Here is a 14,761-nt window from a genome sequence, read left to right on the forward strand (position 1 = left end):
TTTAGGAAATGATCAACCCAGTAACAAATTTCATATATTAAATTTACAATTTATTTTTTGCTTTACATTCATATTTTCTTTTGCATCCTTGAGCATTAAGAGCATCTATATAATAGTTGTTTCAAGATCCTATTTATTACTTTTACTGTCTCTGTCATTTGTTTGTTTTAATTGATTTCAGTGTTCTTGAGATAGTAGGGCTCTTCCTGCTTCTTGTAATTTTTGATTGCATACTGGACATTGTGAATTTACATGTCCTGTACTTGATTTTTTTTTCCTTTAAGGAGTATTGGACTCTGGCAGGTAGTTCAGTTACTTCCCAGTATTAAATATATTCATTTTCATATTTAAAAAGCTACTGAGGTCCCAGTTATGAAAAAAATTAGAAACAATCAGGGAAATTGGAATGTTGACTTAATTTTTGACAATATTAAAAATATTATTAATGCTTTATATGTGCTAATGGTAACATGTTTATGTTCTGGAAAGGGAAAGAATCCTCATATTATTACTAATGTATTTACAGAAGAAATGGTATGAAATCTAGGACTTGTGTCATAATATCCCAATGGTATAAATGAAATGTGATTAGTCATGTGTTGATAATTATTGAAACTGAATAATGAATACCTGAGTTCATTTTACCAATTATTTCTAATTTTTAAATTTTTCTTAATAAAAACACTTTTCATATTAAAAATTTTTTTTAGAATGGCCCTTTGAGTATAACACAATGGATGAAAACTAACTTACACCAAGGTATAAACATTGTGACATTTCAGAATATTAAAAATAAGACAATCCAATAAGCTTCCAGAGAAAGGGAGAGTCACATACAAAGAATTGGGAAGTAGTATTGCTTCAGGCTTCTGAATAGAAATATTAGGAATAGGAGTCAGAAGACAATTCAATAATACCTTTAGAATGTTGAATAAACATAGACTAGCCTGGCTGGTGTGGTTCAGTGGTTGAGCATAGAGCTGTGAAACAGGAGGTCATGGTTTGATTCCCGGTCAGGCACAGGCCCAGGTTTGAGGCTCAATCCCCAGTGGGGGGTGTGCAGGAGGTAGCCGATCAATGATTCTCTCTCATCATTGATGTTTCTGTCTCTCTCTCCCTCTCTTCCTCTATGAAATCAATAAAAAATATATATTTTAAAAAGCTTTTTATCTTAATAATTTTGTGTCAGAAATACCACTTATTTTATTTTTAAAAAACAAATCCTGCTTAAATTTCAATACATTTCTGTTTATTCCATTTTCATCATGCATCTTTTCTACATACTGATTATGCTTCTGTAATTTGTTTCATAAATGCTAACTTTTGATAGTCTCTTTTTGTTTGCTTTATTTCGTCATTAGGAGTATTCTCTTCCATAAAGAAAATGCCTTCTTCCATTTCTTTTGAAAATTATAGGTCTCTAGTTCTCTCTTTTATGAATACTAGTACAAGAAATATTTCACTTTCCTCTTGATTCTACTGTAAGAAAGACAGCAGCCTACATAACACAGAGACATTGAGGCAATATTACAAACAATTCTATTAATTTGACAATTTATATAAAATAAATCAATTCTTTGAAAACCACATTACCAGAAATCACTCAAAATGAAATACATAACTTGCATAGACCTCTAAACTATTAAATAAATTGAATTTGTAGTTTAAAACCTTCAAAAAAAGAAATCTGGCTTAGGGAAAAAGCAAAACTCAGTGGTGGGCCAGCCAGCAGGTCAATGTTAAGGCCAGGGACACAACAATTATTCTCAGTGTTTCCTTTGTTTCTAGAATACATTTTCAGTCTTTTGGCAAGTGATGAATTGCAAGGGAACACTTGCTGGCATTCACATTTGGGCAGCCAGGATTTTATGTGATGCTATTACAATGATCACTGCGCAGAGTATTTGTCCCACTGCATTCCTGTCTGTTGTTTTTGTAGATTGATGATTAATAGATTTAAAAGACTATGTTATTTGATTCATGAACAGAATTCTCATTAAGACCCAAGTATGTTTTATTGAGTCTGTGCCTTAGCAGTTTCTCTGCCCAGATTATTTCATTGACCTTCCCAGAGACATCTTAAAGCATCTAACTACAATCTTTCATTTTTGTTTGATTCTCTTTGGCTGCTTAAATAATTCCTGCTGCTTTTTTTGTTATTGTAACTGAACCTTCAATACAGCTATTCTTTTCTTTTGGAGTATATTCAACTTTCTTGTGTAGAGTTGTGCTCTAGAATCTATTTTATTTTCTATTCCTCATTTGGCTTTTAGCTTTTCAGATGACTGGAGAACCTTTTAATGGGGAACCTGAACTCACAGGAATGAGATGATAAAGGAAATTTCAAGTGATTACTTTTTGTCTAAGTGTTTCTCCCTCCTCACCCTGCCTTATTCCCAGCATAGAACGAGGGCCTTATTTTTCTCTAACAATGACGACATGGGAGATAATGTCACTCTTCTATTGTTCAGTTTATTAGTCATTAGGCATACTAGACTTGTACACCGTGTACTATGCTAATTAGTCCACAGAAAAAGAATATGACAGTCCATGCATTCAAGGATTTCATAATCAGGATGAAAAATAAGCTACAAGTTACAAATACCTCCTCTAAGCCTCTCTTGGTTCTTTGTAATCTTCAAATTAGGGTAATATACTTTTCTGACAGTGTTATATGAGCTTTTCTGTGTGAGGAACTTAGCACAGCTTCTGTTTTATAGTAAAGTGTTCAATAAGAGATGGTTATATGTATGGATACAGAGTAAGCAGAAACATGAGGAAGGGAGTGGCTATGACATCTCTTCCTGGATACAAATAAGTTTACACAGAAAAAGTAATACTGGCGAAATTGCACGTACAAAGGCATAAGGGAATGAATATAAGGTACATTTAGAGAACCCTAAGTAATTGGTTTACCTACAAGAGAGGGTTGGAGGAGGGAAGAACAGTGAGAGATGAGGCTTCTGAGGTAGGCAGGAATAACTTGGTCCTATAAGGAATGGGGGACGTTAATTTATAGTAAGCAAGGAGTCTCAAAATTAGTCAATACTAAAGACAAGTTCTCATATATTACATGTCTCTTTCAGGTCTCACTTGCCCTGGAGCCTCTGTCAGAAACTTATGACAGCTACAACCCTCTTCTTACCACTGACATGACAGAAAGTGTACTTTTATCTGAGGAGGGATTCAGAGAATATACTGAACCCAGCAATACCCAGTTTCTGGTTCCATCAAGACCTCGCAGGATATCTACCACAAAAATTAATGGAAAAGAATTAACAGCCAATAGTAGTAGATCAACCACTCCAAGGTAATTACCACACCTAATACCAGTCAGTCTGTCAGCTAATTCCCACTGCACTCATAATTTCTGTCTTTCATTTTGTGATTGGGTAAAAGACTAAAGGTAGTCACTCATTTAGCAAATAGTGACTTGTCCGGTACCAATTACTGGGCATCGGAATTAATAAGACATACAAAACAGTCATGGGGTTGGAAAATACTGTATAGGAAGTATAGTCAATAATATTATAATAACAATAACATGATGCCAGGTAGGTACTAAAATTATTGGGGGGATCACTTTGTAAGTTATATAATGTTTAATCGCTGTGCTATACACCTGAAACTAATATAAAATATTGAAAGACAACTGACATTGAAAAATAAAATAATAAGACATAATTCCTGCTTTTGAGGTCTGCTTACAGTCTAGTGGGAAGGCCAACATTCAGGTAAATAAGTATGACTAAGTCATGTGCAGATAACATGAGATGTCCATGAGGAAAGAGGGAAAGGCAGTATTTTGTGAAACAGAATAGAGTAAGAGGAATAGCTTTTGATTTTAAATAATATTGAAGCATTTGCTTTGTGTCAGGCCCAGCACTTTAGCCACAACCACACAGAAGTAGGCAAAGCATCTATTACTTACTTCATTTGGGACATGAAAAACAGATTACAAAATCTAAGCGACACTGCTACTGCTATAAACCACTGATCCACTTTCTGTCTCTGACAAAGTGGAATGTTACCATATGGAGAATAAACTGCTGATGTTTTTTATTTTAAAACAGGGGAAAGGACCACTTGTACTTTGCAGAGAACTCTGATAGAATAAAAGACTCTTTTTTTGGACTACAGCACCATCTTAATTCAGGGCAGAGCTTAGAGTCTATGGCTCTGAAAGGCAAAGCCCCACAGAAACAGATGTCTCTTCTCAACAGTTCTGAATTGCAGCCTCAAATTAGGACAGTTGCCAAGAGTCACAGTGACTCTTGCATTCTTTCTTCAAACAATCCCCCTACTAAGGACCTTCTTTCGGGTATGTATATGTTGTGAACTGAGACTAAACTATATTTACTGGGATTACGCTGCTTGTTAGGCAGCCTACAAAGAGAACCAAAACTTCTGTTTGAACTAAGTAGCCAAATAAAAGAACCCAGAATTTCTCACCGCTTAAAGGCAGCTCTATTAAACCATTAAGTTACTTCTAAATACTAGGTGCTTATAATTGTAGGTTTAGGAAAGAAACCTGGCGAAGGGGGAAATCCTTTATCATAGAAAAATATTAGTTCTTATTTGTTCTGAAGTAATTCAAGGCAAATAAGGTTTTGTCTCAATACCAGCATTTACTTGTATGACTGTGCAGAGGCTGGTACTAAATCTGTTTCACATTCTGAAAACTGGTCTCAGAGGGGAACATTCAGTGCACAGCAACTGCTGATCTTAAGCCTGGGAATTAAATATGACTTGCAGGCAAACAGAAGTAGAAAGGAGTCACTTTACCTATGTAAGGGCTTAGACTAAAATAAAAAAGCAAATAGGAACTGGATCAGGTTATCTCAAGTTAGGGATTGGTATTTTAAAGGAAATGAGGTAACTTACATTACACTGTTATGGTCAATTATATATCTCTGTGACATTGAGAGCACAACAGGAATTTATTTCCATCCTCACAAGTAAAATTTCCAAAGTAGAAAGTCTGCAGCATTAGCAGAAAAATCTTTAAAATAACTGTTTGGGTACATAATTTACATTAGTAAGGGTACTTTTTTCATGAAAAAATTTTGTTTATATTTGTAAAATTGAAATGTCTTTGCTCCCCTATTTTTAAAAATATACTCTGATTATAATCTACTAGAGGCCCAGTGCACGAAATTCATGCACTGGGGGTGGGGGTCCCTCAGCCCAGCTTGCCCCCTCTCACAGTCCGGGAGCCCTCAGGGGATGTCCTAAGCCGCAGTCTGGCCGTGGAGGCTCGGAGCAGGAGCCGTGTGTGTGTGTGTGTGTGTGTGTGTGTGTGTGTGTGTGTGTGTGTTTGTCCGCTGTGGGGGGAGTGGGGAGGGCGGCGTGGCCAGGCTGGGCCCTGAGTAGTACCACCGCTGCTGCCACTGTCATTAGCGTCTGGGATGCAGGCATGGATTAAAAAGACTGAACCACACCCCAGGCCTCTCTGACCCTGAGTTGGTTCATCTGGGAGTTGAAGCAGGAGGGGCTGGGCCCCACATTCTAGGCCCTTCACGAAGACATCTTTTTTGCCCTCAGTCGTCTTCCCCTTTCCAGGCCTGAGGACAGTAGTGTTCTTCTTACCTTTTTTTTTTTTTTAAGAAGGTGGAGATTTCTAAAAAAGACAAAATTACAGAGACAGAAAGCAGACCTGTGGTTGCCTGGGGCTGGGGTGGGGTTGACTGCAGATGGGCAAACAGCGTGATGGAAGCTTGAAAACAGTTTGTGTTGGTGGTTGAGCTGCTGTGGAAATTCACGCATCAAACAGTATGCCTGCTGTGGGTGAGTTGTATGGCATGTAAGTGCCTCTTCGAAAAAGCTCTGTAAAGGTATACATCTAAAAGGGAACCCTCTTAAAACCACAGTTGGTGAGGGATTACCACCTTGTTGGAACTTGATAGAAAGTGTTCAGTCAATGGTTGTGAACTTGAAGAAGCGTGGAGAGGGTGCTGAATTGGAAGCCTTTATGTGACCTGGGCAGGTCTAAACTCTGTCTGGGTCTGTTTCCCCATCAGGGACATCCCAAGTTGATGCCCTCAGAGGGGTGAGAGGTGCCAGGGACAGCCCCTGCGGTGGCTGCCCTGCCCAGCGCTCTGTGCTACAGACCCTCGGGCTGTCCCAGGGCTGCTGTACCTTCGCCTTTGCCACAGAGCACCTCTGCCTTCCTGCCTTTGTGTGGAGAACTTCCTCCTGCCAGCTCCTGGAGCAAACACACAGCCAGGAACAATTGGAAAATCCCGATTGGCCTGGCCTCGTTTCCCCCCACCCCTGGCTCCTTCCCTTAACCCGGACCAGAGAAGCAACCAGGAGACTTCCCCGGAGAAAACCCCTCAGACCAAGGGGCCCAAGCACCTCCTGGGCACTGGTACACGTGGCAGCCTAGGCTTTCCTCTCCCCTTACAGCCCTGACAGGTGACCTCAGCTGCATAGGCTCGGAGCAGGTGGTGTGTGTGTGTGTGTGTCCATCCGTCCGCTGGGGGCTTGCCCCCAGCCACATCAGAGGCTCGGAGCAGGCGCCCCTCTGTTGATCTCTCAGGCTCTGGGCTGCGCCTGCGTGTTGTTCTCTCAGGCTCGGGGCTGAGCCTGGCCCCTCCTCCTGAGCTGGTTGTGACCTTTACAGAGTCTCGACCTCATTTGCATATTACTGCTTTATAGATTAACTAGAGGCCTGTTGCACCAAGAGATTCGTGCAATAGGCCTTCCTTTCCCCTGGCTGCTGGCACCAGTCTGCCTCCAGCACCCGGGGCCCAGGCCTTCGCTCTGGCCGAGTTCTGGCTGGAGCCGGCCCCGGAAACGTCAGGCTTCACTGCTCCGCCGGCCCCGGGGACGTGAGGCCTCACTGCTCCGCCGGCCCCGGACCGTCAGGCTTCACTCCACTGCTTGGAGCCTACGTATGCAAATTAACCGCCATCTTTGTTGGCGGTTAATTTGCATCTCGAGCTGATTAGCCCATGGGAGGCATAGCGAAGGTACGGTCAATTACCATATTTGTCTATTATTAGATAGGATTTTAGTCTTTAATGCAACCTAGGCTATACTAATAAGAAAGAAAATGGTCCCACCATACTTAGCACTTGTCAGCTTATACCTAGAATATTATGTGTAGACCTGGACACCAGATTTTGAGAAAGATATTTGTCCACTCATTAAGCAGTTATTTTTCAGTACCTATTCAATGTCTCACATTCTCATAGGTGTCAGGGATACAGCAATAGTAAATTAAAAACAAAACAAAAACACACAAACTCCTGCTTTATGGATCTTATATTCTAGATGGGAAGACCAATGATAAACTAGATAAATAAGTACATAGTGTTAGATGGTAATAATAGCAATGGAAAAATATGAAGCAAGTAAGGTGTGAGGAGGGGGTGTTAGTTTTACATAGTTTGACAAAGGTAGGCCTCATTCAGAAGGTAACAGTAAAGATCTAAAGAAGATGAGTTCCTTCTAATAGGAGTAAGTAGGTCAATGGGGGGAAAGGAGACTTATATAATGCTTTAAAAAATAAAGAATTTAAATTAAAAACAAAAGAGGAGTAAGTAGGCTGTTGAAGGGACCACTGAGAGATATTTAGCCTTGAGAAAGCAGTTACCATTTACTGAGCTAGTATCATTTGCTAGCTACTGTACCATGTGCCTTATACACCTAATTTTTTTAAAACCAAGTTAGGTAGGGACTTTTATCTCCATTTTAAAATGAAAACACAGGCTTAGCGTTAGGGAGGTCCTGCCAGGTCAAAGAGGGCAGCTGTTCCTCAGTTCTAGTTCATTGTCTTAGAAGACTCTAAGGCAGTGGTTCTCAACCTTCTGGCCCTTTAAATACAGTTCCTCATGTTGTGACCCAACCATAAAATTATTTTCGTTGCTACTTCATAGCTGTAATGTTGCTACTGTTATGAATCGTAATGTAAATATCTGATATGCAGGATGGTCTTAGGCGACCCCTGTGAAAGGGTCGTTTGACCGCCAAAGGGGTCTCGACCCACAGGTTGAGAACCACTGAGGTAGAGGCAATATCCACCACCCACAGGTTGACTGACTTGGAATCATAATGACCTCCAAAATCCCATCAGAGCAATACCTCAATGAGCATGTGAATCACTGGGAGAAAGTATGTGTACACAGGAGCTGGGGAATCTTGATGGGGTTGAGGGTAGAGGGCATCTTAGGATTCTGCCTACCTTGACGAGTGTTCTTTATTTTTTTTAAGCTTAGTTGTATTTTCACTAAATTACACATTGAACATGATATTTTGGGGTTTGTGTTTGCATTTTTGTGTTTTTTTAGTTTCTAAGCTATATTTTGAATTCTTTTTACTAACAAATATTAGATGTTTATAAATCTGTTTAGCTTGTTTTTTTCCTCATAGCCTGTCTATCATATCTTCTTTATTTATAGAAGCTATAAAACTCTAGACTAATATGATGGTGTCTAGCCTCATTCCCTCTAAATAATTGTGGAAACTCAAGAAAATAAACTCAAGAAAATACTTCCCAGTATTCCTTAGAATAATGCCACTGGTCCTAAGAACTAAAGTGGAGTCACATATAGTATAGTGGTTAAAATCAGAGGGTAGGGAGTCATCCTGGTTCTATATACATCCACTGCATGCATAATAGGCAAATTACTTATCCTCTGCACCTCATTTTTTTCCATCTGGAAAATGAAGGAAATAGTATCTATCTTAGAGGATTGTTGGGAGGATTGAGTGAGTTAGCACAGGGTAAGGGTTCAATAAATATTATCTGCTATCCTTGTTATTGTTATTTAGAGATGGGGTAAATTTTACCTATCTGAAAGTCTGAAGGCTTATCCTGACCTTTCTGTTAACCTGCTGTATGATCTTAGAAAAGTTATGGACATTTATTGGCATTCTTTGTCCATAAAAACATAAATTTGGAATAGGTTGTCACTATGGCTCCTAAAATTTAGATGGTATAGTTGTGTTTTTTGGATAAGAATGACATTAAAACTATTGGGGATAATAGAATTCAATAAGATATCTGATACAAAAATAATATATACACATTACTAACCTTACTATGTACACACACCAGTTGAACGAGTCAATAATGACTCCTATAAAGAAGTCAGGTCTCTTCAGAAGAGAGACTTCATTCACTGCTCTAATACCAGCATCTAAAGCAGTTCACATATTTGTTGTGAAATGAATGTTCTCAAGGAATTCCCACGCTAGTGGGGAAGGCAGACAAGTAAGCCATTACAGTGCACTGTGATAAGTCTTGTGATAGAAGCAAAGATGCTAAAGATTACAAGTATTTCTGCTGGATTTTAGATTTTTTGTGTGTTCTACTTTTGCCCTCCTCAGCTCTGTTGGAACAAGGAAATAAACTACGTAATGCCATGGTGGTTTCTGCAATGAAATCAAGCCCAGATACTAGCATGTTGTTGGACGAAGTTCATCCTCCTATGAAGGAAGATTTTCTTAAAGCATCAACACAGTAAGCTATAAAATAAACATGAACCCCAACAGTTTATTTTTTGATAGTTGTTAACGTGTGTTTTGTCAAATTATGGACTAAATAATTTCGGAAGTATTCAGCAAACAATTCTTAAAGTGGTGGAAAAGAAGCCTAAACTAGAAGTTAAGATAATCAAAATCTAGACCTAGCACTGGTACTTACTAAATATGTAAATGACTAAGTTCTTTGCTCCCTCTGACCAGTATGCCTTTATTTGGAATGGGGATATTCTCTCCTCCCTCTCTTACAGAAATGACAGAGATTCTAATGTAGGAAAAGGCTTTGTAAATTACGAAATTTTATGTATATTTAAGATAGTTACATCTAAAGTGTGTTAAATTTTCCCTGCTGAACCATCTTTTAGCTCAATTAATCTAACTTAGATTGTTTTCCATGTGTCAGCCACTCAGAAAGTATTTTCCCACACCTTAGAATCAAAGCCTTATCTAAGAATCAATTTAAAGACCACAATGAAGATCACCTCCTCCCTCTAACTGAGAACAAATTTTGGAAACATGACACAAAAGCTGATACCAGAGCCATACAGCTACTATTGGGCAGGTAAGAGCTCTTAACTAGCTTTCTTTGCTTTAAATTTTTTGGCTATATCATTGTGTACATTGTTCACAGATTTATCTTCATAAAGTAACACTTCCTTAGAAAAACCAAGACATTCTCTTGCTTGCTTGTTGCACACTAAATAAAAACCCATTATTCATTACCCAATAAGTAGAAATTTAATCTTTAGCCTTTTATTCTTTTTTTTTATTTTTAGAAATTCTTTTTATTTTTTAATCCTCACCTGAGATATTTTTCCATTGATTTTTAGGAAGAGTGGAAGGGAGAAGGAGAGACAGAGAGAAACATCAGTGTGAGAGAGAAACATCGATTGGTTGCCTCCCACACGTGCCTCAAGCAGAGAGGGGAAATCAGGGTACATGCCCTTGACCAGAATCAAACCCAGGACCCTTCAGTCCACAGGCTGATGGTGTGTATCCACTGAACCAAACCAGCTAGGGCCTTTTTTTTAAAACAGTTTTTATTTATTTCAGAGAGGAAGGTAGAGGTAGAGAAAGATAGAAGCATCAGTGATAAGAGAGAATCATTGATCGGCTGCCTCCTGCATGCCCCACACTGGGGATTGAGCCCGCAATCCGGGCATGTGCCCTTGACCAGAATCAAACCCAGGACCCAGCAGGCCGCCATCTATCCGCTGAGCCAAACCAGCTAGGGCCACCTTTTCATTCTTATCTCCCAACTTTATCCCCAACACCAGTGTTAAAGTATAATGAAAAGAGAATGGATTTTACACAGACACAAGTTGAAATTTGGAGTCTGTCTCTTATTACCTATTAGGGGCCCAGTGCACAAAATTCGGTTATGGGTAGAGTCCCTAGGCCTGGCCGGCAAACAGGGCTGATTTGCGGGGCGACTAGCGAAGTGATGGGGGGGGGCGACTAGCGAAGTGAGTGGGGGAGGGTCCCACTGGCACCTGCGTTGACTGTCCTGCGGGCTGAGGGCAGCTCCTGCATTGAGCATCTGACCCCTGGTGGTCAGTGCACGTCATAGCGACCAGTCGTTCTGCCATTCAGTCGATTCACATTTTAGGCTTTTATTATATAAGTCTAGAGACTCAGTGCATGAAATTCATGCACAGGGGGTGGTCACCTCAGCCCAGCCTGCACCCTCTCCAATCTGGGACCCTTCAGGGGATGTCCGGCTGCCGGTTTAGGCCCAATTCTGGGGATCGGGTCTAAACTGGCAGTCAGACATCCCTCTCACAATCCTGGACCGCTGGCTCCTAATAGCTCACCTGCCTGCCTGACTGGTCACCCCTAACTGACCCCCTGCTGGCCTGATCGCCCCTCACTGCCTCTGCGTGCCAGCCTGGTCACCCCTAACTGCCCCTCGCTGCCAGCCAGGTCGCCCCCAACTGCCCCATCACTGCCGGCCTGGTCTCTCCTAACTGCCCCTCTCCCGCTGGCCTGGTCACTTCTTACTACCCCCCTGCCAGCCTGGTCACCTCCAATTGTACCCCCACCAGCCTGATCGCCCCCACTGCCACCCCCGCTGGCCTAGTCGCCCCTTACTCACCCCCCAACCAGCCTAATTGCCCCTAAATGCCCCCCATGCCAGACTGGTCACCCCCAACTGCCCCCCCCCCCGCCTGCCTGGTCACCACTTATGGCCTCCCCTGCCAGCCTGGTCACCCCACACAGCCCGCTGTTCAGTCATTTGGTCATCCCTCCCTAACCCCCCTACTGCTGGCCTGCTCATAGGCAGCCATCTTTTGAGGGTGTGAGGGTCAATTTGCATATTATCTCTTTATTATATAGGATGTGGCTTGCACAATTAGGCAGGGAAAAAAAAGCAGGGTTCTAATTGTAAAGAAGCAAGTAAAATTATCTCTAGTCACAGGTGACAGGATCTGGTATATGGAAAATCCTAAGGAATGCACTAAAAAATAATTAGAACTAATAAATTCAGGAAGATTGCAGGATACAAGATTAATTTAAAAAAATAAGTTGTATCCTATATAATAAAACCCAAATATGTAAATCGACCAAATGGTTGAATGACCAGCTGATATGATGCGCACTAATCACCAAGGGGCAGACGCTCAACGTCTGCCCCCCTAGAAGGAGGCGACTGGCAGCAACGATAGGGGTGCGGGGTCTGCCAGCGGAAAATGAAATTAATAAATAATTCATTTACAGTAACACTGATAAGAATAAAGTAATTAGGGATAAATTTAACAAAAGTACAAAATATGAACTCTAAAAACTGCAACACACTGTTGAAAAAAATTTTAAAGATCTGAAACCTGGAGGGGGTACCCCATGTTTATTATTCAGTGCAATCCCTATTGAAATCACAGCTGACTTCTTTGTGGAAATTGACAAGCTGATTTATAAAATTTCTATGAAATTGCAAGTGATTCAGAATAGCCAAAACAATCTTGAAAAAGAAGTTAGGAGAAGGATTCACACTTCCCTATTTTTAAACTTCCTACAAAGCAACAGTAATCAAGTCAGTTTGGTACTGGCTTAAGAACAAACATATAAATCAATGGACTAGTCTAAAAAATAAACCTGTGTGTCTGTATTCAACTGATATTCTACAAGAAGAACAGCAACATTCATTGAATAGTCTTTTTAACAACTCATGCTGGGATAGCTGGCTAGCCACACATTTTTTAAAAATGAATTGGAACCTTACCTCAAATCATGTACAAAAATTAACTCAAAATGGATCAAATAGCTGAACAGAAAAGCTAAAACTATATAACTCTTGGAAGAAAACATAGAGGTAAATTTTTATGACCTTCATTTGAGAAAGGATTCTTAGATATGATACCAAAAGCACAAACAACAACAAATAGTTAAATTAGAAATAATAAAACTTTAAAATGTTTGCCCTGGTCAGTATGTTTCAGTTGGAGTGTCGTCCCATGCCCCAAAGGATCTTGGGTTTGATTCCTGGTCAGGGCACATACCCAGGTTAAAGGTTCAATTCCCAGTTGGGGTGCATGTAGGAGGCATGCTTCTCTCTCTTTTTTAAACATATTTTTATTGATTTCAGAGAGGAAGGGAAAGGGAGAAAGAGGTAGAAACACCAATGATGAAAGAGAATAACTGAAGCAGTTCCTCTGAAAGAGACTCAGAAAGTAAATGAGCAACTTCTACACGTCAGACAAATGAGAAAATAACCCCGCAACTGCACCACACAGTCGGGAGAGAAGCCCTAACTCCTAGCTTCTCCTTGAATACAATTTGGACCACACATCTAGTGCCCCAACTTTTAGAACTCCCACCACAAAGAGACGGGGCTCCCAAAATGTCTAGCTCTGAAAACTAATACGGCTTATGTCCACAAGGCTATGACAAACAAAGATTAGAAAAATGGTTTCTAGGGGGGCCAGGAGAAATAGGGAGAGATTGATTAAAGGGTACAAACTTTCAGTTATAAGTTGAATAAGGTCTGAGGTGACTTGTTGATAACACTGTATTGTAAAATTGAGACTTGCTAAGAGAGTAGAACTTGGTTTTCACCCCTCCCCCAAAAAAGTAAATATGTGAGGTGAAGGATATTTTACTAGTAATTAATTCAATTGGGAGAATCCTTTCACAGTGTATACGTATATCAAATTATCACATTATACACTTTTAATATTTTATAATTTTACTTGTCAATTATATCTCAATTAAGCTGGAAACAAACAAAATAAAAGGCTTTTCCACCAGCTCCATGGAAGACAATGGAGAAATGCTTTTAGAATTCTGAATTTTCAAACTCAAATTCCATTCTCAGTCACTATTAATCAAGTATAAGGGTAAAGTAAAAATGTTTTCATGCATCCAGGGTCTCAAGTTTACCTCTCCTGAGCAGATTTAAGTTCTGTGTCATATTTAGAGAATGCACACTCCTTTGGGGAGCTAGACAGGGCTTCACTAGGAATATTTCACTAGGGAAGGGGGTAGATGGAGGCACATTTCTCCTGTGTTTGACCAAATTGAGAGGAAATTTTCAGTTCTCTTGGAGAGTTCAATAATGAAATAGTAATAGACACATAGAAAACTAGATGAAAATTAAGGCAGTTATTAAAAGAAGGAAAACTAGAAGTTGTTTATGAAAGTGTAAAAAATTATACTTGGCTCTGATATCATGTAAGCCCTGAAAAATAACTGCAAAAAAAAGTAATATAACTAAATTGAGAAGATGGGTGAAAGGGAAATCTTTGTCCAAGAGTAGTGGTATAAAAGAGTGGATTCTTCATTTTTCATAATAGGGGGTCCATAAATCATTTAGAAAGGAAAAAAATCAGAAAATGGCAGTACACGTTATTTAGCAATATGAAAATAAATACCAGAAGAAATATCTTAGTGGTTGAAAGTAAGGAAGCAGGCCGCTACTATTTTTTATTATGTCTTGTAATTCTATTTTAGTTTTAAAACAGGTACATGTATTCTTTGATTTTAAAATGTTTAAGATATAAAAGAGAGGAAAGTGCTGAGAGCGTGCTTGTCTTATAGCAAAGAACACAGGCAACTTCCAGCCCGACCCCACCACTCTTTTTTTAAATTTATTTATTATTTTTTATTATTTTTGTTGTTGTTAATCCTCACCCGAGGATATTTTTTTTTTTTTAAGAGAGAGTGGGAGTGAGAGGGAGAGAGAGAGAGAAACATCGATGTGAGAGAAACACATCAATTGGCTGCCTCACGTATGTGCCCCAACCGGGGCTGGGGATCGAGCCTGCAATCCTACAGT

At 39.9% G+C, this 14,761-nt stretch overlaps 1 protein-coding gene across 6 annotated transcripts in view; it reads left to right on the forward strand.

Moving 5' to 3' along the window:
- C2CD3 (C2 calcium dependent domain containing 3) overlaps positions 1 to 14,761 on the forward strand; it is a 94,858-nt gene that overhangs the window by 13,174 nt on the left and 66,923 nt on the right. For 4 of the 6 annotated variants that reach the window (XM_023764049.1, XM_014465890.2, XM_014465889.2 and 1 more), the window contains 4 exons: positions 3,087 to 3,310; positions 4,074 to 4,321; positions 9,337 to 9,469; positions 9,893 to 10,051. In XM_023764049.1, coding sequence (XP_023619817.1) covers positions 3,087 to 3,310; positions 4,074 to 4,321; positions 9,337 to 9,469; positions 9,893 to 10,051 — 764 coding nt within the window. The remainder of the gene's footprint in view (positions 1 to 3,086; positions 3,311 to 4,073; positions 4,322 to 9,336; positions 9,470 to 9,892; positions 10,052 to 14,761) is intronic. The other 2 variants (XM_006100454.3, XM_006100453.3) reach the window with 1 other exon arrangement.

The sequence above is a fragment of the Myotis lucifugus genome, unplaced genomic scaffold (assembly GCF_000147115.1).
Source record: "Myotis lucifugus unplaced genomic scaffold, Myoluc2.0 scaffold_313, whole genome shotgun sequence".
NCBI lineage: Eukaryota > Metazoa > Chordata > Mammalia > Chiroptera > Vespertilionidae > Myotis > Myotis lucifugus.